The 25,533-nt window shown below is 47.1% G+C and overlaps 1 protein-coding gene across 1 annotated transcript in view; it reads right to left on the minus strand.

Annotated features, from left to right (window-relative positions):
- The window catches only part of plxna4 (plexin A4), a 647,412-nt gene extending 629,543 nt beyond the window's left edge, over positions 1-17,869 (minus strand). The window contains exons 1-3 of the mRNA XM_070897188.1: positions 17,793-17,869; positions 13,732-15,046; positions 4,036-4,218 (exon numbers count right to left, since the gene is read on the minus strand). Coding sequence (XP_070753289.1) covers positions 4,036-4,218; positions 13,732-14,907 — 1,359 coding nt within the window. The 5' untranslated portion in view covers positions 14,908-15,046; positions 17,793-17,869. The remainder of the gene's footprint in view (positions 1-4,035; positions 4,219-13,731; positions 15,047-17,792) is intronic.
- Positions 17,870-25,533: the final 7,664 nt, after the last annotated feature.

Raw genomic sequence — 25,533 nt, forward strand, 5'->3', positions numbered from 1 at the left:
TCTGCACTCCGGAATCTTAATAAAGGAGCTAAGGTCACACTTGCTCATTACACACAGTACTCAGTCTGACCATTTATTATGAGTGTAACAGAGACCATCTGACATCAGCTCTAAAACAGATAGTTAGCCTGTAATTATATATTTAAAGCGGTGCTTGAATTTATTTTTGTTCCATTCAGCTTATCTGTACAGAGAAACAAGAGCAGTTACAAGGCTTGAGTGCAGAGTCAAATCTATCCGGCCAAGCACCTGTACAAATACTCTGTTGGTTCTGAAATCAGCCCACACACATCGTCAGGCGTGTGATGTGCACCATGTAAATAGAGTTGCCACAGGTGACTTATTGACTGCAACACCATATGCATATCGGAGCTGCGCCCTTGCTGCACAAATTTCAGGAAGGCTTCCTCCCGCCAACAAAGCATTTTCTTTACATTTACAAACCATGCTGATCACAAGCTCCGATTAGTGGCGCCTGAAGGAGTTTCCCAATTGTTGAGAGAGATCTGTGATGCGCACTTCAAACAGCACTGTGTTACAGCCGGAGCAATGCACAAGCTCCGAGTGGTGGTGTTGAGAATCCCAGGGCCTGGGGTTAGAGGGCGAGCAGAGGAGGAACGGTGTCCGCGTTTGTGAGCGCACACCTTTCGTAGAATCATGCAGCACAGGAGGCCATTCGGGCCAAGTTGCCTGTGTCGGCTCTTTGAAAGAGCTGTCCAATTGGTCCCACTCCACCTCTCTTTCCCCACAGCCCTGCAATTTTCATCTTTGCATGCGTGTGTCCCCATGTGTGTCTATGTGGTCCACAGGTTCACTCCTTTGGGGCCAGGAAAAACATTTATGAAGACCATCCTTGGAGTACAAGGCAGAAGGGGAGAGATACTCCGGTCTGGCTTCTCACATTCTATCCTACATAAACCTGAGGTCATCCTAAACTCGGCAGCCCGTGTCCTAACTCGCACATTCCGTTCACCCATCATCCCTGTGCTCGCTGACCTACATTGGCTCCCGGTTATGCAATGCCCCGATTTCAAAATTCTCATACTTGTTTACAGATCCCTTCATGGCCTCGCCCCTTCCTATCTCTGTAATCTTGTAATCTCCTCCAGCCCCACCATACCTCCACCCCCCCAGATCTCTGCGCTCCTCTAATTCTGCCCTCGAGTATCCCTGATTATAAGTCGCTCAACCATTGGCGGCCGTGCCTTCAGTTGCCTTGGCCCCAAGCTCTGGAACACCCTCCCTAAACCTCTCCACCTCTCTTTCCTCCTTAAAACCTACCTCTTTGATCAAGCTTTTGGTCATCTGCTGTAATTCCTTCTTATGTGGCTCGGTATCAGATTTTTGTCTTATAATCCCCCTGTGAAGGGCCTTGGGGCATTTTACTACGTTAAAGGCGCTATATAAATATAAGTTGCTGTTGTACTTGAGCAGAGGTGACTTTCTCCTGCATATTTTTTCTAATGTTAAACCTCACCTCACCAGCGTGGCTCTGCTGAATGCTGTTGAACTATTCCTCTAACCTAGTTCCATCCTCTTCCGAGACCAAAACTCTCAAGACAGAGAGAACTCCTTCCAAAAGCAGCCAGGATGGCCCATCTCCCAGCCGAGGATCACACATTCGACTCTCACTCTGGTTTTACGAGCCTCTATTTAGTATGTAAATCAAATCATGAAAACCTCCAATAGACATTAATCACCACAAAAAATGAGATGCTGTCACTGAAATCTCAAAACACAATTAATCCTGACACTTAAAAGAGTCATTAAAATTAGCTCAAATTTAAATTTGTTACTTGACTTTAGGAGCGTTATCTAGATATCATTGAGTTATCAAAGGGGGAATAAAACTGCTGGATTAATTCGTCATTGTGTTCTAATTAATGAATATGTAAACATTTTAGGACAATATCGCCTCTTTGCAGACAAGTCAACCATGGTTCAGGTCTCCTGAAGACTGATCCAATTCTTCACAGTAAAACTGCGTATTAATTATGCTTACTGGGAGTCGCTGTAATAACCTGATGCTGAGGTTGAGCAGACTTCTTCAGCAACCGTGGCTTCAAGGGTAGTCCTGCCATCAAAATCGGGAGGGTCGGACTGTGGTGGGGTAGCTCACTGAAAACCTGACGCAGCACCGAATATGTACATCACCTCAACCTTCTCAAGCGTCGGGCATCAATTCCCAATCACACATGCTGCTCTGATAATACAGGATCATATCAAGATAGACTATCTTGGAAACAATTATTTTCAGCAGTTTCAATGAATCAATCTTGATTCAAATTGTTCAAAAATAAAAACCATTATTCTGGACATTATTGCTCACTCAACAGATTTCCATATTGGATGTAGACAGATTGATTTTCTGCATTCCTTTTGTCTTGCAAAACAGTGGTGTCATTTTTTTTTTGAACTGTTACTATTGGATTGTCGCATCCAAAGCTGGTCACTGATGTGGCTCAAATGATTCACTGGCGAGCTCTCTGGAGACTGCGACAGACTGGCACGAAGCGAGAGCTTCTGCACCGCGAGGCAGTTCTCTAGAGCGACACATGAGGTGCAGGTTCACCATGGCAGACGGGCATCACCGTCCAACCATGGGACAGAGGTACGATCTTGCGCTCTGCCGAGTTCCAGAGCTCGGCCTCTCTGGGGATGCAGATCTTGCACAACCTTGGGTTGCCAACATTAGTGGCAACCTACGGACAGACTGCCCAAGAGAGACGAGGAGAGGGAAAGTCATCCTTTAAAAAAAATTATTAAAATAGAGAGAGAGATTAAAAAAAACACACAAAGGACTGATTGCAGCAGTAACCTGCTCACATTCCTGTTGGTTGTCGGTTTGTAGCTCCACCTAAACCGTGCCTGGTTACAGGCCGTGCTGGTCGCTACGAATTGGTCTCATTTCAGTATGGGTCTTGTGCCTCCGATTTTTCCAACCCTCAGAATTGTAAGAAGTGATATTTCCAGCTCTCAAACCCAGGGTCTTATCTCAACGATGTTTTTCACATGTACATGTAGAACACGCGACGCACTAATAGTCCACTGCACCTCAAAAACATTAAAAATACCAAACATAGTACAGTTGATGATCATTGGTGATCTTATACATATCTTTACAAACAGTCTTAACTGCCTCTTCCACACCATGTACTAAGTTACTTAGCTTGATGCACAAACTCTTGTCTTTGGAGACCAGGTTACCTGCTCACTAAGATATAGACACACGTACCAGAGATCATATATGCCCTGTGTAAAGTATGATTTTGCATTAAGATGTGTAAAGATATCAGTGTACACTGCACGAGTACACACACTGCATTGTAACATGTGCTTACAGACTTGGCATTTCTGTAGATTGGGGACAGACTAGAGAACCAGCACTGAGTGACAGCACTCCTTGGGCTTTCGTAGTCAGAATCCACTGACTGTGGACTCTATACGCTCGATACGTCTCAGTCACGTGCTCGCGAACTCCTTTGTCAGCAGTTAGACGCGAACACACCCACAAACCTTACTGTTCAATTCATCAAGCTGCAATATGCCAACTTCAGCCAAACAAGCTGGCGCACACAAACACAGCCAAGGAAAGAACCATTTAGCTTTGCTGAGCGGCTTCCAGTCATCTTGGAAAAGTCTCTCTTCCAACAAACAAGAAGTTAATTCATTGATTTTGAAAAACAAACAAGGGTGTAACTAATAAGTTTATTGCTGACCCCTCGATCACTGTCCTCCAAGGACCTAACAAACCAGCCGTTCAGATCTCAAAGTCTGACCCTTGCCTCAAAATTATTTGTTTTCATTTCAGCACTGGACAATATCCCCTTCCCAGTCTAACAGCACTATATTTGTGGTAAATTCTGAACACATTTGCTGGTCCCAGCAGTAGATGCTTATGCCATCGAATGCATCGTGAAAGTACATCAACACTCAATGCATTTGAACAAAAGCTTCCAGCATCAAACGCTGGTCGTTGCAAACACCATCTTGCACGTCAACAACCCCACCCTGGGGAAAACCAGCTCTTCCTACCTTCTTCAGCTTGCCGCTCTTAGTCCCCACAAACACCAGCGAGTGATCGTTGTACACATATGAAATCACTGAGCTCATCCGGTCTCGGTCTTCTGAGAACAGGGGAATGCCTTGCATGAGAGTGGAGCCACCTAATGGAGCATTAATGTCCAATCCGCAAAAACTGTCGTCTATCGGAACAGGCTGCGAGGAAGATGAAGAGGGCAAAGGTTAAAGCGTTCTCAGCAATAATCATAGGCATTAATGTGCATTTACCATCAGTCTAAGCGCATGAACAATGAATGGATGATGATTTGACCTCATCCCAGGCAGACCAATCCCCGGGACAAAAGATGTTTCTCAGGTGATTTCCATTTCATTCATATCTCATTTTTGTCTGGGGTTGTTCTCCTTGGGGCAAAGGAGGTTGAGAAAGGATTTGATAGAGGTGTACAAGATTATGACGGGTTTGGATAAGGTAGAGAGAGAAAGGCTGTTCCCATTCGCTGATGGTACCAGGACTAAGGGACACAGATTTAAGGTTTTGGGCAAGAGATACAGGGGGATGCGAGGCAGAACCTTTTTTACGCAGCGAGTGGTAATGACCTGGAACTCGCTGCCGATGAAGGTGGTGGAAGCAGAGATGTTCAATTATTTCAAAAAGAAATTGGGAAGGCACTTGAGAGAAATAAACGTGCAGGCCTATGGGGATAGAGCAGGGGAATGGGACTGACTGGATTGCTCGAGAGAGCTGGCATGGACCCGATGGGCCGAATGGCCTCCTTCTGTGCCGTAATGACTGAGAAAAATTAGCCAGGCAAGATTAAACCAAAAAATATTCACTATTATTGGTGAGGAATGATGGTTTGCCCTGTTGAGTAATGAGTATTCAACTTGCAAGTGCATGATAAACCCTTTGATTCTACCCCTGTACTTAATATCTCAAGTACACCATTTGGCATCCAAAAGCCAGACTGGTTTTGGCTGCACCAGGAACAGAATCAATACTTTCTGTCTTAGTTATTTCTCCCCCACCGCCCCACACCCTGCCAGCAACATTCTTAGGCTCTGGCTTGCTCTGTCTCAGAATGCAGTGTATGATGGCACAATGTACCCCCGGATATAGAGTCCAGAGCCCAGAGGAGCTTATACTGCAGATGACCACCAACCAGGCCTGGTGCTCGTAGCATTTGTCCAGATAATCTGTTTTTTTTTTTAAATAAATGATGTTGGTTGATAAATATTGACCAAGACACTGGGGAAAACTTCCCAGCTCTTCTTCGAAATAGTGCTGTGGCATCTTGTACATCCACCCGAGAGGGCAGACTTGACTCAGTTTAATGTCTCATCCAAAAGACAGAATCTCCAATAGTGCAGTGCACCCTCAGTACTGCATTGATAAATTTTTTGGAGCGCCTGAACAGCAAGTGTTCCAAAACTAAAGCACTGTAGGTTATAAATAGATTATTGTCTCATACTGCAATTTGAAACCATGTGTATTTAGAAGAAAGGCCTTCAATTGTAACTTGCAATACTAATCAATACACTATTAGCCTGATCAGTTTCGGTGTGCTTGAGGTGTGACATCACCACCATGCAAAAGGCAGATCATTTACATTCTAAAAATGAATCCCATTCAAGCGTTGAATAACTAGAAGGGAAGGAGTGTATCTTTCAGTACTTCAAGCAGGCATCATTTAAGATTAACCCTGTTCTAATTGTTCTTCAGCTGTGACTCAGAGGTGGGTTCAAGTCCCATTCCAGAGACTTGAGCACGAAAAAATGTCTAGGCTGACACTCCAGTGCAGTGCTGAGGAAGTGCTGCACTGTCAGAGGTGCTGTCTTTTGGATGGGACGTTAAACCAAAGCCCCGTCTGCCCTCTCAGGTGGATGTAAAAGATCCCATGGCACTATTTTGAAGAAAAGCAGGGGAATACTGGCCAATTTTTATCTCTCAATCAGCATCCCTAAAACAGATTATCTTGTCATTATCATTTTGCTTTTTGTGGGACCTTGCTGTGCCCAAATTGGCTGCCATGTTTCCTCCCTTACAATAGTTGACTACACTTTAAAAGTGCTTCATTGGCTGTAAAGCGCTTTGGGACATCCCGAGATGGAGAAGTACGTTATATAAATGCAAGTCTGTCTGTCTTTCGTTTTTAAATAGTAGACTGTGCAGAACTAAATGGTTCCTTGTGGACAGCTACCCAAAGGAAGGACAATATGGACTCGAGTCTCTCCATGGCCATGGTTATCCATGGTGGGTGAGGAATGGTCACATTTCCCTTCAAAGACGCAGCACTTTGCAATTACGAAGTGCTCCATCTAGCAGCGCAACTGAAGAGCATCACAATCCCATGACTGGTGTGGAAGTACAGGACACCAAGCCTGGAGCAAAACAGGCTTTGCTTCGCAGCACAAACTGAACCATTTTTCTTACAATGAGTTCGAGGAGTGCCAGTTTGATTCTAGACTTTAGCAGTCTCTCATCATACTAATCGAATTATGAGCTGCTCATCGCCCAACTTAAGGGCACTGTCCAACACCTGCTGCCCACATAGTGTTTTACTTTTCACTTCCATTTATGTCTGCACTGCCTTTATTTAGACTGCGATGAATACACATGGGGCCAGCACTAATACCAGCAAAGGGCACAACAAGGTTAGCAACTGGTAGAAGCTCGATCGCTTTTCTCACAAATTGTGAAAACAAAATAACTTGTATTTATACAGCGCCTTTAATGTAGGAAATATCCCGGGGGAGGGAAAGGAAGAGGGAAGAAAAATATATGAAAGAAGAATTGCATTTATATAGCACCTTTCATGACCACCAGACGTCGCAAAGCACTTCACAGCCAATGAAGTACTTTTGGAGTGTCGCCACTGTTGTAATGTGGGAAATGCAACAGCCAATTTGTGCACAGCAAGCTCCCACTAACAGCAATGTAATAATGACCAGATATTTTTGTTTCTGTTATGTTGACTGAGGGATAAATATTAGCCAGGACACCAGAGAGATAACTCCCCTGCACTTCTTTGAAATAGTGTCAAAGGTTCTCTTACATCCACCTGAGAGCGCAGACAGGGCCTCAGTTTAACGTCTCATTCGAAAGATGGCACCTCCGACAGTGCAGCACTCCTTCAGCACTGTAGTGGAGCATTAGCCTAGATTTACATGCTCAAGTCCCTGGAGTGGGACTTGAACCTGCAACCTTCTGATAGAGGCGAGGGTGTTACCCACTGAGCCACGGCTGGCACGCTCATATGGATAAAAAGGAAAATCAAATAATAGTTGCCAATGTTTTATTTTCCCTTCAAGAGCAATCTTTGATTTACTCGAGCAACAAGTGCGAGCAAAACAAATTAGGCCTTCCATTACTGGCTCCAACAAAAGAAGCAATGACAGATCTCACTGACTTAGGACAGCAAGTTAATACACTGATCACTTCTGAAAACCAGATTCAAATCCAACAGGAATGAGAGTTTATTCCGTTGGCTGGAAGACTCCTAGGTAACAGATATGGGCAGGCTTAACCCACCATGTGTGCGCAAACCCATTGGGCAACTGAGAGAAATGGAAAATATTTACATTTGCTTTTAATAGCTTTTTATGAGTTTGGGGTTGTGGCAGAGTGGAAGTGTTAATCTGCATCTCTGACCAATGCTAGATCTCAAATAAGAAAGCTTCACGCTGATGCTGCTATTAGATGTAGAAGATGTTCAATGACGTCCTGTGAAATTTCATTTCTGCCCAAACCATTTTCTCCCCTTTCTTTCCTAAACTTCATTGTAGGTTATGGTTCCAGTAGCCTTCTCGTACCCTTTCCTAGAGCCCAGTCTTAAAGAACAAGCAGACAGCGAGTGTTGGCAAGCTATTCCCATCACAACTGACCCCAATCCAGTCCTCACCCGACACCCACCACTCGTACATGAGGGACTGGTTCATGATCAGGAGAAGGATGTTACTTTATATTTACCCTCTCTACCCCAGATACAGAAGATAATTTAGTGCCCCAGCCACGATCATCAGAGTTAAGTGGTGGATTAATGCCATGTGATGTGGAACGTTGGCAAGGGTGTGGTGCAGTGACTCAGAGTGGGGAGGGGGAAGGCAGATGAGCCAAACAAGACGGAGACAGATAGAAAGGCACAGGTGCTCAGATCTACAGTGGCAGCCAATACACACATTTGTGCAGACAACGAAATATGGTAGTTGCAGCATTACACAACAAAAGTGGAGTTAACTGAAAGCAGTTATCAAATAAAACCAGGCAGGTGTGCGAACTCAGCACACGAGAGAGCTGAAGCCACACTCTTCCAGAGACTTGAGCACAGAAATCTAGGCTGACACTCCAGTGCAGTACTTAGGGAGTGCTGCTCTGTTGCAGGTGCCTTCTTTTGGATGAGATGTTAAACCGAGGACCTATCTGCCCTCTCAGGTGGATGTAAAAGATCCTAGGACAATATTTTGAAGAGGCGCAGGGGAGTTCTCCCCAGTGTCCTGGCCAATATTTATGCATCACTCTATAAAACAGATTATCTGGCCATCATCGGTGACAGGATCAGTCCAAGTCAGCATGGATTTATAAAAGGGAAATCATGCTTGACAAATCTTCTAGAATTTTTTGAGGATGTAACTAGTACAGTTGTCAAGGGAGAACCAGTGGATGTGATGTATTTGGACTTTCAAAAGGCTTTTGACAAGGTACCATACAAGAGACTAGTGTGCAAAATTAAAGCACGTGGTATTGGGGGTAATGGTATTGACGTGGATAGAAAACTGGTTGGCAGACAGGAAGCAAAGAGTAGGAATAAACAGCTCCTTTTCAGAATGGCAGGCAGTGACTAGTGGGGTACCGCAAGGTTGAGTGCTGGGACCCCAGCTATTTACAAGATACATTAATGATTTGGATGAAGGAATTGAGTGTAATATCTCCAAGTTTGCAGATGACACTAAGCTGGGTGGCGGTGTGAGGAGGACGCTAAGAGGCTGCAGGGAGACTTGGACAGGTTAGGTGAGTGGGCAAATGCATGGCAGATGCAGTATAATGTGGATAAGTTTGAGGAAAAACAGGAAGGCAGATTATCTGAATGGTGACAGACTAGGAAAAGGGGAGGTGCAACGAGACCTGGGTGTCATGGTACATCAGTCATTGAAAGTTGGCATACAGGTAGAGCAGGCAGCAAATGGCATGTTGGCCTTCATAGCGAGAGGATTTGAGTATAGGAGCAGGGAGGTCTTAATGCAGTTGTACAGGGCCTGGATGAGGCCACACATTGAATATTGTGTGCAGTTTTGGTCTCCTAATCTGAGAAAGGACATTCTTGCTATTCAGGGAGTGCAGTGAAGGTTCACCAGAGTGACTCCCAGGATGGCAGGACTGACATATGAAGAACGACTGAATCGTCTAGGCTTATATTCACTGGAATTTAGAAGAATGAGAGGGGATCTCATAGAAACATGTAAAATTCTGACAGGATTGGACAGGTTAGATGCAGGAAGAATGTTCCCGATGTTGGGGAAGTCCAGAACCAGGGGTCACAGTCTAAGGATAAGGGGAAAGCGGGAAAGGGGTACTGAGGTGAATGATCAGCCATGATCTTATTGAATGGTGGTGCAGGCTCGAACGGCCTACTCCTGCACCTATTTTCTATGTCCGTGTTCCGTGTGTGTGTGTCCATGTGTGTGTATCCCCAGACTGGGTTTGTGTTTGGACAGTGTGTACTTCAAGCTCCATCTATTTCATATTAACATGTCCTAAGAACATCATCATAGGCAGTCCCTTGGAATCAAGGAAGACTTGCTTTCACTTTCAAAATGAGTCCTTAGGTGGCTGTACAGTTCAATATGAGAACCACATTCCCTGTCATAGGCAAGAAATAGAAGCAGGAATAGGCCCCTCGAGCCTGCTCCATCATTCAATAAGATCATGGCTGATCTGATCATGGACTCAGCTCCACTTCCCTGCCCACTCCCCATAACCCTTTACTCCCTTATCGCTCAAAAATTTGTCTGTCTCCGCCTTAAATATATTCAGTGACCCAGCCTCCACCGCTCTCTGGGGCAGAGGCAGATATGATCTAGTTGAGGCAGGAAAATGTGAGAACTTTCTTCACCCAGAGGGTGGCGGGGGTTTAGATCTCACTGCTTGAAAATTCTCATCGCATTTAAAAAGTACTTGGATATGCACTTGGACGTGTCCCAACCTACAAGGCACAGACACGATGGATTGAATAATCTCCAATACCATCAATTTCTATCATTCTATGTTTCTATGGTTGCATGCTATAACTTTCACTGAGTACATTTAGGTTCATGAGTGTGTGTGAACATTGAGTGAGTGTGGCGTGTGTATAAACATTAAGCGAATTTGGTGTGTATATGCGCATGTTCAGTGAGTGTGTGTCTGTGTGGTGTCCATGTGGACATTGAATTGAGTGAGTGTGGTGCGTGTATAAACATTACGTGAATGTGTATGCATACATTGAGAGTTTGGCAATATATCGATGAACTGAATGTGTACCAGTGGATTTCAAACTTGTGTGTGGGGATTTTAATCACTCCACCATTGGCAGCCATGCCTTCAGCTGCCTGGGCCCTAATCTCTGGAATTCCCTCACTAAATTTCTCTGCCTCTCTACCTCTCTCTCCTTTCTAAGATGCTCCATAAAACCTACCTCTTTGACCAAGCTTTTGGTCACCTGACCTAATATCTCCTTACGTGGCTCAGTGTTAACATTTGTTAATGCTCCTGTGAAGCACCTTGGGTGCTTTTCTATGTTAAAGGCATTATATAAATGCAAGTTGTTATTGTAGCCATATGCAGGTCCTGAAATAATGAAAGCGCTGCATTCAAGCGTGTTGTGGGAAGGGAATAAAATATGAAAACTTAAAAGGTAGACTCTTAGCCTTGATCTCGTCCACCACGTTCCCCAACCAGGCACTCGACAAACAGGAGCTGGCCACTCTTGCTTGGGGTCGGGACACTTGAATCTTTCCAGCTTGGGTTCCCGCTTCTGATCAGAATCCAGTGAGCCCCTGCGGAAAGTGTTCGAGCCTGTGTGAGGACAGGGTCGGGTGTAGCTGTGATGATCCCAGAGTTAAATAACCTGCCAACACTATGGAACTGTACCCCACGGCATTCGTCCTTGGAGAAAAATTGAAGGCTCTTAAAATAAGAATGCCATTACTGAGAGAGAATGTCCATTTAATTAGCGTAATTACTCAGAACACCCTTTCGTACAATGAATTATTCTTTTTGAAGTGTACTCAATGTTGCTACATTCGTTTAAAAACAACCATTTTTCACACAGCAAGGCTGACTAACAGCAATAGATGAATGACCAGTTAATCTATATTTGGTGGTGCTGGTTGAGGGAGGAACATTGGCATGGAAAACTCCCTGCTCCTCTTCAAACAGTCCTTGTCAGGCAGTTGGGGTGATGGTTTAATGCATCATTCAAAGCGTGGCACTGCCAGCGTTTTACATCGAATTACATATAAATGGCAGCAGGCCATTCGGCCCAACTGGTCTATGTTCCTCATGAGCCTCCTCCAACCCTACTTCATTTCACTCAACCAGCATAACCTTCTATTCCTTTCTACCCTCCCGCATTTATCTCCATCATCATCATCATCATCATCATAGGCAGTCTCTCTGGGTCGAGGGTAACTTGCTTCCACACTAAAAATGAGTAGTTAGGTGGCTGATGAACTCATTTTCAATGGTGGAAGATGCCTGTGCGTGAATTATTTTAATATGGGGTGGCCGCTGCACATCAGCCACCACAAGGGCTTGACGGAGCAAGGTCTTGGTCCAGTGGCAAGGGGATCCAAGACAAATGAAGACCAGGCTCTGCCACATGCCAATACATACACACAGACTCAAACATACTTCGACTGTGCTCCTCCCTTCCTCCTTCCCACAGGACCTCACTCTATGAGGAATTCACACTACGCAATGTGAGCCTCATGACCTCACAGCCTCGCTATTGGCCCGTGCTGCGGGAAACTTATTTAGTTTCCCCATAAATGTCAACTGTGGCTCAGTGGGTGGCACTCTTGCCTCTGAGTCAGAAGGTTGTGGGTTCAAGCCCCATTCCAGGGACTCAAACACACACATCTAGGCTGACGCTCCAGTGTAGTGCTGAGGGAGTGCTGCACTGTAGGAGGTGCCGTCTTTCAAAAGAGACGTTAAACCGAGGCTGTCTGCCCTCTCAGCTGAACGTAAAAGATCCCATGGCACTATTTCAAAGAAGAGCAGGGGAATTATCCCAGGGGGCTTGGCCAATATTTATCCCTCAATCAACATAACCAAAACGGATTGTCTGGTCATTAAAACATTGCTGTTTGTGGGAGGTTGCTGTGCACAAATTGGTTGCCATGTTTCCCACATTACAACAGTGACTACACTTCAAAAAGTACTTCGTTGGTGGTGATGCGCTTTGAGACGTCTGGTGGTCTTAAAGGCGCTATATAAATGTAAGTCTTTTAAATGCATCAAAGGGGAGTGAAGAACCAGCACTTCGCTGATGTGTTGGCCTTGGTTAGGCACTCAAGTTCTGAAATGCGGTTTGAACCCACAGCCTTCTGACTCTGAAGCCAGCTGACCGTGAAGTATATCCAGTAAATTCAAAAGCAAAATACTTCGGATGGTGGCAGTCTGACAGTAAATTCCTCATTTGATGGGTAGCATTCATTTGTTCATTGTGTGATCTCATTTCTGCAGTGACAAAAAATGACACCTATCTTTTAATAGCCACTTGGCATTTCCTGATTCATTTTTTTCTAGTTTGTGAAGAAACCAGAAACCTTATTAATTTTATCATATTTGAAACTTGAGGAATAAATAGAAACTCTTCAAATTAAGTGTTGAAAAAAAAAATCTCTACTTGTGAGGCTGATGGTGAATCATTTGTGAGTTTCAGGCTTATGAATGATGCACTCTGCACCAGGCATGGAAATGAAAGTGGAATGTTGGATGTTCTGATGGCTCAAGGCGGGGGGGGGGGGGGGGGGGTAAATGAACCAAGTGGTGCAATGTTGAGTCAATAGATCAGAAAGGAAGGAAAGAATTGCATTTCTATAGCGCCTTTCACGACCTCGGGATGTCCCAAAGCGCTTTAGAGCCAACCAAGTGCTTTTGAAGTGTAGTCACTGTTGCAATGTAGGAAATGCGGCAGCCGATCTGTGCACAGCAAGCCCCCACAAACAGCATAGAAAATAGGTGCAGGAGTAGGCCATTCGGCCCTTCGAACCTGCATCACCATTCAATATGATCATAGCTGATCATGCACTTCAGTACCCCATTCCTGCTTTCTCTCCATACCCCTTGATCCCTTTAGCCGTAAGGGCCACATCTAACTCCCTTTTGAATATATCTAACGAACTGGCTTGCTTCAACAACTCTCTGCGGTAGAGAATTCCACAGGTTAACAACTCTGAGTGAAGAAGTTTCTCCTCATCTCGGTCCTAAATGGCTTACCTCTTATCCTTAGACTGTGAACCCTGGTTGTGGACTTCCCCAACATCGGGAACATCTTCCTGCATCTAACCTGTCCAATCCTGTCAGAATTGTATATGTTTCTATGGGATCTCCTCTCATTCTTCTAAACTCCATTCTGAAAAGGACACACCCCACGGACGCAGCATACAGGGACACACCCCACGGACACAGGACACACCACATGGACATGGACACACACACAGCCCCCTTACCGCGGGCACACACGGGATGTCCTTGACCTTGAGCCAGGCCAGGTCCAGGAAGCCCTCCCCGCGGTAGCAGGACTGCAGCCGGTTCTTGATGCGCTCGTTGATGGTGCCGAGCACGAACATGCAGAGGGCCGACTCGTCGGGCGCCTGGCTGCGCCGCTTCTGGCCCTTGGCGAAGAGGGCGAAGAGCACGTCCTGGTGGCCGGGCGCGATGCCCAGCGAGCGGGCCAGGCGCGGGCCGGCCTGGGCCAGGTGTGCCGCCTGCAGCAGGCGGTACTCCACGCCGCCCACCACGCAGCCGATGGGCATCTCGACGTACGAGTTGAAGGTGGTGTCGGCTTGGCAGAGGCGCACCAGCTTGGAGGTGAAGACCTGCTGGCGGCTGGAGCCCGGGCCCGAGTGCACCAGCTCGGGCTGCAGGGTCAGGAAGTAGACGAAGGCCGAGCTGCTGAAGCCGTAGATGTAGTAGATGTCAAAGTCGGGGATGACCGTGAAGGTGTCGGACGGGATCTTGATGAGCGACGCCACGAACTCGTCGTGGAAGACGTAGGAGAACATCTCGTCGGCCTCGGGGTTGCGGGCCAGCAGGCGGCTGGAGATGGTGGGGAAGTACTCGGGCTTGCCGTCCACCGCCGTGGCCACAAACAGCTTGGCCTCCTCCGAGCCCTGGTCCGAGACGATGACCCCGAAGACCGAGCCGCTGTCGTTGACGCCGGACAGGTAGTGCTCCTTCTTGTGGAAGGGCTCGCCCAGCTTGAAGAGGTCGTCGAGCCGCAGCAGCTTGCAGATGCCCTGGTACAGGCTGCCGCAGGCGATCAGGCGCCGCCCCCCCTGGTCGATCAGCAGCAGCTTGTTGACGTTGTCGGTCAGCCGCAGCGGCTCCTGGCACGGCTGCACGATGCGGGGAGGGTAGCAGTCGGGGTTGTCCTCGTCGGGCCCGGTCTCGTGGGTGACCAGAGGCTGCAGCTGGTCTGACAGCTTGTAGATCCTGTTCACCGCCCCCACGTACACGCTGCCCGTGCTCGGGTCCACCACCAAGTGGTTGAACACCCAGTCCGGGTTCTGGGCTCTGAAAGTCTTGTACTCCTGGTTGACCACCACCCGCCCAGAGCAGGAGGTGGTGAAGATTAGGAGCAACTGGAAGATGAGACAACTCTGGTTCCATCTGACCGCGGCCATGGTTTGGGGGTGGGGTGGTATTTTTTTTTTTGGATGTTCTGGATGAGCCCCTCTTGTTATATTTTAAATCCAAACGGAAGCAAAGGCACTCGACTAAACTCTACCCACGTCCACACGTTCGCTTCTCAGCATCGTCACTCTGAAAGGGAACAAGACAGAAATGGTTAAAGAAGAATCCAACATTTTCCTCATTTGCCCTGCCACTTGCCCCAGGAAGCAGATGTGACTCGTAGCGGGTGGAGAGTTTGGGGGAACCTTTCGGAGACGCCTCTCAGCTCTCTCCATCTCCTGGTTACCAATCTCCCTTCCCTTCTCTCCAGAACTGGTCTCCCTCCATTCTTTTTTTTTTTACTGTTGGCTCTCTCTCGCTTCCATATTTCACAGACTCGGACATTTACAGCACAAAAGGAGGCCACTCGGCCCATCGTGTCTGTGCCGGCCGACAAACAGCTATCCAGCCTAATCCCACTCTCCAGCTCTTGGTCCGTAGCCCTGTAGGTTATGGTACTTCAAGTGCACATCCAAGTACTTGTTAAACGCGATGAGGGTTTCTGCCTCTACCACCCTTTCAGGCAGCGAGTTCCAGAGGGTGAGGCTGGCGGGGGTCTGGAACTCACTGCCTGAAAGGGTTTTGACTCAGAATGGTTACAGCACAGAAGGAGGCCATTCAGCCCATCGAGCCCGCCGGCTCTCTGCAAGAGCACTTCAGCTAGTTCCACTCCCTCGCCCTTTCCCGGTATCCCTGCAATGCTTGTTTCCTTCAGGTACTGATCCAATTCCCGTTTGTAAGCTACGATTGAGTCTACCTCCATCACCTTTTCGGGCCGTACATTCAGATCCCAACCACTCGCTGTGTAAAAACGTGCCCCCTCATGTCGCCTTTGGTTCTGCTGCCAATCACCTTAAATCTGTGTCCTCTGGTTCTCGACCCTTCCACTAATGGGAACAGTCTCTCTCTATCTACTCTGCCTAGACTCGCACCTTCATTCACACATCACTCCTTTTAACCAAGTGGTTTAGACCGATTCTGACTGCTCCCGAGTTCTTTACTCCACAGGTGAGTGTGTGAAAAGCTGGCAGCTTCACTTCCACCTGGAACTGACCAGGAAACTAACAGCGCCCCATGTTTCCGATCACAGAGTGCAGAATGGAAATTGCAGCAAATCATCAGACGGCGCTTAATACAAGGGTAAGTGAAACTATAGCATCTCGTTTAGCGACCTTTCATATGTTTCAAACCCAGATTTCAACGATATCTATTGCACTGCAGCCTGAGTAAAGTGTATAATTATTAATTCATTAGAACATTGCTTTAAAAAAAACTACATGTGCTCATTTATATTTCAATTCGTTCTATTTAAAGTATATAGATAAATAAAGGCACAGCAACCGCCTGCAATCTGCCCCGATCAATGCCAACCTTCAAGACTCCTTCTGTACAACACCTGCCGATGGATGACCAGCTATCTGCTCAACCGATCCCTCACCCCTGCTTCAATGCCACTGCTCTGATGTTAGTTAGCTTTAACAAGTCGAACGCTGGGCTTTGGCCGCCGCCCATATCGAGCTCTGATTTGCTCCTCAGCGTCGGGAGGGGTGGGGATTCGCCCCCGCTATCAGTGTTCATTGGCTGCTCCCAATGCCAATCAGAATATCCGCCCGCCTCTCAACCAGAGCCCCTTGGCTTTTAAAAGGAAGAATGGACTTGTTTGCTATTCTAACAATTAAGAGTTAAGGATTTAGTCAACAACCCGTCACGCCTCTGATAAAACAATGTACAACTCGACATTAATATCGCAGCTAAATAGAACATAAATGCAATAATCAGAATTTCAACAGAGTTACACGTGCAAGATGCTGCAGAGGATCTTTTGGGGATCATTTGGATTTGCAAGGTCTTTGTAAATTACCAACCTTTTAGAAAGAAAATTTAGCCCTAATGCACCTCACTGTAACTTATAATAAAAAGGTGGTAAGGATATAATCTCACCGCTGTTGTTAGAATCCCAGCCTTGTATCATGATTAAGAGAAGCGGCTCTCAAACTATCCTCAGACTTACAGGGACCAAAGTCTCGGTCCTCCCGGGAGGGCAAAATAAACCCCCTGCCAGGAGCAACCGCCTGCAGTCTGCCCGATTCTTCGCTTTCAAGAACTCGCCCGCGTTCTCTCTCACTCTGTGCGGGTGGCTCGCAGTACACCGGGTCAACCCCCGCGGCTCTCTGTGCGGGTGGCTCGCAGTACACCGGGTCAACCCCCGCGGCTCCGGCAGGTTCCCAGGAAAGTCACCCGCTGAATCCTGGCCAAAGCTGCGGGCCGTTCACCCACTGCCTTCCTCCCAAACTGTGAGCACACCCATCCTGGCTCAAAGCGAAAGGGATATTACAGCATAACTCTTTAAAACGAGTTTAATTGTTGTGAATTAACAAAAATTGGTCCCATTAATTTCCCGAAAGTAATGTGACTTTTTATTGAAGATTTAAAGGGGAAGTTGACACTCTACTTCAATCATGATATATTCATGACGATGGTTATAGGGCAGCCTGTTGTGCATTTTAAGAGTGATTCTATCCAATACACTGACTGGGATTTTAGTCTCTTGTAGAATTAAATGAAGTAAAATTGGACGTTTGCGAGGTCCTGGAGTCTGTTTTCCTTTTTAAAAATATACTTCTGAAAGGTCCCTGGACCAGAGCTCCAGTAGTATAGTGCTTATATTACTGGGCCAGTAAGTTCCAATACCAACCGAGCTGGGGAATTTAAATTGTTAATTAATTAAATCTGGATTTTTTTTAAAGCTTGTATCAGTAATGGTGACCATGAAAGTCCAGGATTGTCATAAAACCCCAACTAATGTCCTTGAGGAAAGGAAATCTGCCGTCCTTACCTGGGCTGGCCTATATGTGACTCCAGACCCACAGCAATGTGGTCGACTCTTAACTGCCCTCTGAAATGGCCGAGCGAACCAACCACTCGGTTGTAGCAAACCGCTACAAAGTACAGCAGCTCTGTGGGAGCACCTTCACCACAAGGACTGCAGCGGTTCAAGAAGGAGGCTCACCATCACCTTCTCCATGGCAATTAGAGATGGGCAATAAATGCCGGCCTTACCAGCAAAAATAAACGTGAAAGTGCTGCCCGCCTAGAACACTCTGGGCTCCGCTGACATTGTTGGGACCCAGACTAGTTCTTCCGATGAGAACCTTCAGCTGAAGGCTCAGTATTTTTAGCTTGTTGCGTCAGTTTCACAATGAAACCCACACGGAGCTGGGCCAAGCCCGGGTCCCGCCCAGGAGGGAGGGCAGGCTGGCAACTCAGTCCGTGCTAACTCCTGCCTCCACACATCCTCTCTGGCTGCTACAGCTGAAACCCGAAAGAACTTTGGAGAAAAAGATCTCACCCAATCTATAAAAGAAAGGCATGAAACAATGGCTTTCGCTGGGTCCTAAACCCCCTCCCTTGTTTGTCGAAAAACATCAATACTGACTTTTGATGCAACATCTTGTATTTATATAGCGCCTTTAACAGAGTAAAACGCTTCAACGACATTTGACAGCGAGTCACATAAGGAGATAGGAGGGCAGGTGACCAATGGCTTGGTCAAAGAGGTCGGTTTTCAGGAGCATCAAAAGGAGGGGAGAGGTTTCGGGAGGGAATTTCAGAGCACAGCTACCTTTGAGACCCGACTATTAAAGGCGTTCCTGTCAGTTTCGAACCATGCTGCTGGGAAGGTTTGGGGAGGTGCCCGTTTTGCGCGGTCTCACTCACTTTGCATGTTGGCGCAAGTACTTGCTTCGACTTATCAGCGATATTTTCCTTCTCTTACCAGTATCAACTAGTACAGCCGAGGCCTGTGATGCGCAGTAGGTCGGGAGGAATACATTTAAAAAACTACTTTAGATGCGGCCTGTAATTGTACTGTTAAATTGGAACTTTGCCTTCAACTCCGTCTATCCGAATGTTTAGATTGTAAAAACAAGCACTAATGCCTTTATCCGAATATATTTAGATATTTAACTATGTAAAAACAAACATCTTCGGTAATCACTGCTTCTTAATATTGACTAGCAAAAAACTTGATGGACGACACAAGAAATCTATTCACCCGCTTCAGGAATGAATTTGCGCACCTCTGGCAGACTGGAGAAGAGGGGCTCAACTGAAAGGCAGAACGGTGAGGCAAGCCAAGTTTTAGGCTATGGGCCTGCATTTCGGAGATTCCAACAACCGTGGGATGGCGGTCATCACTTGGCAATTCCCATTAAAACCAAGCTTCAGATTTTAAAAATGGTGACTCATAGTACTGCAGTTGCGCCTCGTTAAACCCAGCATGATTAGTTGGAATATTTGCTCCGGATCCCATTGCAACCAGCTCCTGATCACCTAGAAGTCCGTGAGCTCATTCCTTAGTTTCTGCTGGCATCCCCACTGCGCCAGAAACAGCATTCCTGGATGGGCCTGGTAAAGCACCAGGAAATGCCGCATTTCCCACCCAATTGATTCACCTGCCCGCCACCAGCACTCACCGCAAGAATCAACCCAATGAACGATCAGGATACATTATTCCTACTGCCCAACCCCAGTAACCAAACTATCCTCCCTCCTAGCCAACCCCAGTGAGCAACCTGTGCCCTCTCCTACCCAACCCCAGTGACAACCTATGTCCCCTCCAACTCAACCCGTGACCAACCCCAGTGACCAACCTATCCTCCCTCCTAGCCAACCCCAGTGACCAACCTATACCCCCTCCAACTCAACCCGTGACCAACCTATGTCCCCTCCAACTCAACCCGTGACCAACCTATGCCCCCTCCTACCCAACCCCAGTGACCAACCTATGCTCCCTCCTACCCAACCCGTGACCAACTTATACCCCCTCCAACCCAACCCCAGTGACCAACCTGTGCCCCCTCCAACCCAACCTGCCCTGTGCCCTCCTTGTACCCAACCCATGACCAACCTGCCCTGTGCCCCTCCTCCCCAGCCCAATGACCAACCTTCCCAAACACCCCTCCCTGCTGCTGTCAAGCCACCTTACCATGTAATGTCAATGTCCAATATTCTCCAAATGCACAGTTGTGTAAGACTTTGTGCATCGACCTATAAAGCAGCTGTAGTCTTAAGTGTTGCATATACCCTGCATCATACTGCCCTAAGAAAGCACGTTGTTCATAAAATGAAGTATTGAAATCTCCACCAAGTGTACCCGCTGATTTGTGTATTGCTATTTATTTGTCACATCCCTTGTATTGGTTATTTGATCTTGCTATATGGATCTCACGAGGAAACAGGATGGCGGGACTGACATATCAAGAAAGACTGGATCAATTGGGCTTATATTCACTGGAGTTCAGAAGAATGAGAGGGGATCTCATAGAAACGTTTAAAATTCTGACGGGTTTAGACAGGTTAGATGCAAGAAGAATGTTCCCAATGTTGGGGAAGTCCAAAACCAGGGGTCACAGTCTAAGGATAAGGGGTAAACCATTTAGGAGCGAGATGAGGAGAAACTTCTTCACCCAGAGAGTGGTGAACCTGTGGAATTCTCTACCACAGAAAGTTGTTGAGGCCAATTCACTAAATATATTCAAAAAAGAGTTAGATGTAGTCCTTACTACTAGGGGGATCAAGGGATATGGTGAGAAAGCAGGAATGGGGTACTGAAGTTGCATGTTCAGCCATGAACTCATTGAATAGTGGTGCAGGCTCAAAGGGCCGAATGGCCTACTCCTGCATCTATTTTCCATGTTTCTATAACTGATTTCCATCTACTGGGTCGGAGTTACTTGACTCGCTGATCAGGTAATTGAACACATTGGGTGATGGTTGATCCACACTCCCACTCTAAATCAATCCAAGTTTTGTTTCCCTTTCCAAGTGGTCTAAATCAATCTAAAACTCGAGGCATCAGTGATCGGCAGCGTTATGAACAGAAATTCGGTAGAGTTCATTATATTAAAACAGGATTTGGAAAACATTTCCGAGCAATACTTTGAAGAAGCCACGCATACTGCATCTGCTCTGTGCTATACAGGCGAATATATTTGTGTGTGTCCTGTTCATTAAATATGTCCCTGTGTATTTAGTCCCCTATATAATCAGTCACTGTACTCCGAAAAGTCATTTGTTGTTTGAAGTGCTCTGAGGATTTCGAGGGATGATAAGGCGTGATATAAACGCCAGAGTCATTGGGGTTAGGAAGGGAAGCTCTCAAAACTGACCAATTTTTTTCCAGCATTTCCAACTCCAGGGTAGACCAAATCTAGCAAGTCAATGGGACGCCTCTTGGGCTGAAATTAGAGAATGAACTTTGTATAGGCTTGTTTAAACATCACATGATAACTTAGTGAATTCGTTTTCCCCCATTCAAATAAGTACATTTAAACATGTCAAGGTGCTATACACAGTTACTTCCAGTGCAGTGACTGTCGTTATGTCGGCTAGTATACTATGTTATATATAGTTTGAATGCTCAATGCTTGGGTAAGTGAAAAAAAGTGACCCCACACCGAAATAATGACGCCCGACTTGCACACCTTTTTAAAATGGGTTGTCACTGGAGTCCGGCCCATCGCTCCCTCTGCAGCTCAAGTGGTTCAACTCGCTGTCTAGTTTAACTGCTCATTAGGCAGGCACTAGTAACAACTATTTAATCAAATCCTTGTAAGGTGGCCACTAGTAATAACTACTTTAAATTGCCTAGGAGGTGAATCATTTGTTTTTACAAACTTTCACAATTGGTCTCTGCAGATTTATTGTACAACATTAGCAACTTAAATTTACAAAAGTTGAGAATTTAACGTTGTCCAAAAACTGATTAGTTTTATTTAAATCGCGCCACCTTTCAATCCATTCAATTAAATTGCCAAAAATGACACCCGCCTCCTCTCTCTCCCTCCCCACCCCGCTCTGGGCCCCGGGCATTAGGGCCCGGCAGAAGGCACGCTCTGCGGAGGGAGGACGAGCCGGAGTTAGAACTCACCAAATCGGGATTCAAGTGCCGGCGACAAGCGATAAGTCACCCGGTCAGTGCGCACGGTGGCCAGACCCGGAGAGAGTCTGTCAGCTCCGCCGTTCACCGCTATCCCTGACCAGCGCGGAGCATCCCTGCAGCCAAGTCCCTGTAACAGGTTCAATCTTCAGAGACAAGGCGGGGAACCTGACTAAGTGCTTCGCGCTGCCGCAGGGCTGGGGGGAAATGCCACTGGGTCCTAGCGCCGATTAATACAACCGTGCTTCTAATTACTGGATGAATCCTCTAATCTGGCAAAACATCTGATGTAATGTAATTACATTCTATTCACTTTTATATTTAAATCTAAAACAAAATCCTCATATCCAGCATATTGGGATTTGGGATTCGGTATATTAGAAATGCTAAAACGGGCTCTGTCCATCATTGCCAAGTTCTCTACGGCTCTGGACTTCTAGAGAAGGTTTGAGTTTTCGTAAAGTCAAGCGAAATGGCAAGTTAATGAACGGTCCAATACTGGTCTGGGGATGGACGTTCTGTGTCGCCCCGTACAGTCAGTCTGGAAATGGTGGTTAGGGTCATTACCGAAAGGTTAATCCAGGGTGACTAACCGTTTCCTCACACTGCCTACCACAGTACTTAGAAACTCTAGCATCTCCCAGTCTCCATCAACAACACAACTCCCAATATGTGTGGGGACCCCCCTCTCATAATAGCACCACAGTTGTGGTCACTTCTAAATAAATCTTATTCATTCACACACACAGACAACTCTTTTTAAGGAGACAAAATAAAGTGAGATCAAGTGACCCCGATCTGGGGGACACTCCAAACATTTCCCAAGACTTTTTTTTTGTTTTTTTGTGGGCTCTAAAACCATAATTTACAAGTGCCCCCTATAAAAGGGGAGGGGGACACTAAAACCGGCATTTAAAACAAATTAAACTTTAAAACATATAACTGAGCGCCGCTTAACCAGCTGCGGGAGTGATTTATTTACATTGTTAATGTGATTACACCCAATACCAGCCCCTTCGAGAAGTGGCTGCCTCCTCTTGTCGATCAACCCGGAAGGAGGCACTGTGCTGCCCCGGTGTCACCCCACCCAAATCGGCCAACACAAGTGCTCCCTGTGTACGCGGGGCACAGCTGACAGACGCCCAAATCATGAACAAATTCAATAATAATGTTGCCACCTCTGCACTCCAGCCCCCTCGGTGAAGAGACTGCTTCAATCCCACTGTAGAATCCGATTTAGTGCAAGAACCCCTTGGTACTGGGACTACTGAACAACCAAGGACCTCAAAGGCTCAATCAACCCGAGCCTTTACCGCGGGATTTAAAGTGAAATCTGCCCCTATGTTACCTTACAAAGTTCATTAAAAGCCCGTTTTAAGATGCAAAGTTAATGGTCTATTAAACGAAGTTCGCGCTAGAGTATATATTTTCCCCATTACCATTAATCGTCTTCATTAAGTTAATATAGAAAATCAGCCTTTAATTTCATTAATAGGATTCCTTACTCGGCATGATTTCTCTCGCTCTGGCGCGTGTGGGCAAATAAAGAAATTGGTTTACTTTGCTGCTGTCACGGAGGCTGAGAGAGAAAGGTGAAGAGAGCGCTGTGTTACCCACCTCACAGAGCCCAGAGTGCTGTGTTACCCACCTCCCAGAGCCCAGAGTGCTGTGTTACCCACCTCCCAGAGCCCAGAACGCTGTGTTACCCACCTCCCAGAGCGCTGTGTTACCCACCTCTCAGAGCCCAGAACGCTGTGTTACCCACCTCCCAGAGCCCAGAGTGCTGTGTTACCCACCTCCCAGAGCCCAGAACGCTGTGTTACCCACCTCCCAGAGCCCAGAGTGCTGTGTTACCCACCTCCCAGAGCCCAGAACGCTGTGTTACCCACCTCCCAGAGTGCTGTGTTACCCACCTCCCAGAACGCTGTGTTACCCACCTCCCAGAGCCCAGAGTGCTGTGTTACCCACCTCCCAGAACGCTGTGTTACCCACCGCCCAGAGTGCCGTGTTACCCACCTCCCAGAGCCCAGAACGCTGTGTTACCCACCTCCCAGAGCGCTGTGTTACCCACCTCCCAGAGCTCAGAACGCTGTGTTACCCACCTCCCAGAGCCCAGAGTGCCGTGTTACCCACCTCCCAGAGCCCAGAACGCTGTGTTACCCACCTCCCAGAGTGCTGTGTTACCCACCTCCCAGAGCCCAGCACGTTGTGTTACCCACCTCCCAGAGCCCAGAGTGCTGTGTTACCCACCTCCCCGAACCCAGAACGCTGTGTTACCCACCTCCCAGAGCCCAGAGTGCTGTGTTACCCACCTCCCAGAGCCCAGAGTGCTGTGTTACCCACCTCCCAGAGCCCAGAGTGCTGTGTTACCCACCTCCCAGAGCCCAGAGTGCTGTGTTACCCCCCTCCCAGAGCCCAGAGTGCGGTGTTACCCACCTCCCAGAGCCCAGAGTGCTGTGTTACCCACCTCGCACTCACTGCATTTACAGTAATCCACTGTATGCAAAGCTTTCAGAGATTAACCTTTCTCGCCAGGGGACTGCTGCGAGCACGGTTCGGTTACGATATGATTTGTTGAACGTGCTTCAATGAGGAGTGAAGAGGGTCTGTTCCCTCCTTGTGACTGACTCAGGTATGGGCTCCGGAGGCGCTGGACGGGGTCATCACAGACCGGCCTGATTCCCCCTCTCTCTCAGTGATACTCGCTAAATTAAATATACTCAGACACGGCAGGATATCATTGTATCCCTTCATCCTTAAATGCATCCGCTATTCTTCGCATTACTGATAGCGAGATCTCATTCTGCAATGCTCAAGACTCTCACCAAGCTCTTCCTCACTCCCCTTCACCGTTCAACCGGCTCCCCCATTGACAGCACTGCACTGGCCCAATACAACAACGCTTACCTGGCTTCAATCAATGCAGCTTTCCTTTTCCCCCACCTGGCGCCTTGTTTGCAGTCACCATATTCCAGCAATTATAAATATCCTGGTGAAGATAACGGCAGACGGCCGGGCAAGGCGCAATCACGGTGGAGCTGCGAGCTGAAGAAGCGCTGCTTTACATGAATTGAATCTGTCTCGGAAGCCACTCTCTGGGCTGTACCATTCAGCCCGATCATTCACTCAATGAACACTGCGGGGCACCGATAACCAACCGGCAGTGCTCCGGGCAGAGTGAATGACAGCCGAATGAACGTCCAGATCGATGAGACAGAGAGAGAGAGAGAGCAACTGTCCCATTCACCTGGGTCTGGTCGGACAGACTGGGGCAGGTTGATTCGATGAGAGAGAGTGTGAGAAAGTGAATATCTCCAATCTACGGTTCATTTTACATACAGGATCTCTGCTCTATATTTCATACTGTCAGACTTGCTCGCGGCGCTTTTTAGTTTTGTTTTTGGGGGGGGGGTGGTGGAGTTGGAGGGGGAATCTCACCCTCCCCATTTTTATCCTCAAATAATGTTTCCTTTAAAACGAATCCGGCGGACTTTAGGACGCTGCGGAAGACTGTCTCCGTTGCGGGAGTGAAGCTTGTACCTGTAACCAACACGGGCAATCCCATGTCTCGCAGACAGCAAGGAATACAGCGAGATAAAAAAACAGGTAGACAGAAATACACCGGTATACATACTCA

The sequence above is a fragment of the Pristiophorus japonicus genome, chromosome 13 (genome assembly GCF_044704955.1).
Source record: "Pristiophorus japonicus isolate sPriJap1 chromosome 13, sPriJap1.hap1, whole genome shotgun sequence".
In the NCBI taxonomy this organism is placed as follows: domain Eukaryota; kingdom Metazoa; phylum Chordata; class Chondrichthyes; family Pristiophoridae; genus Pristiophorus; species Pristiophorus japonicus.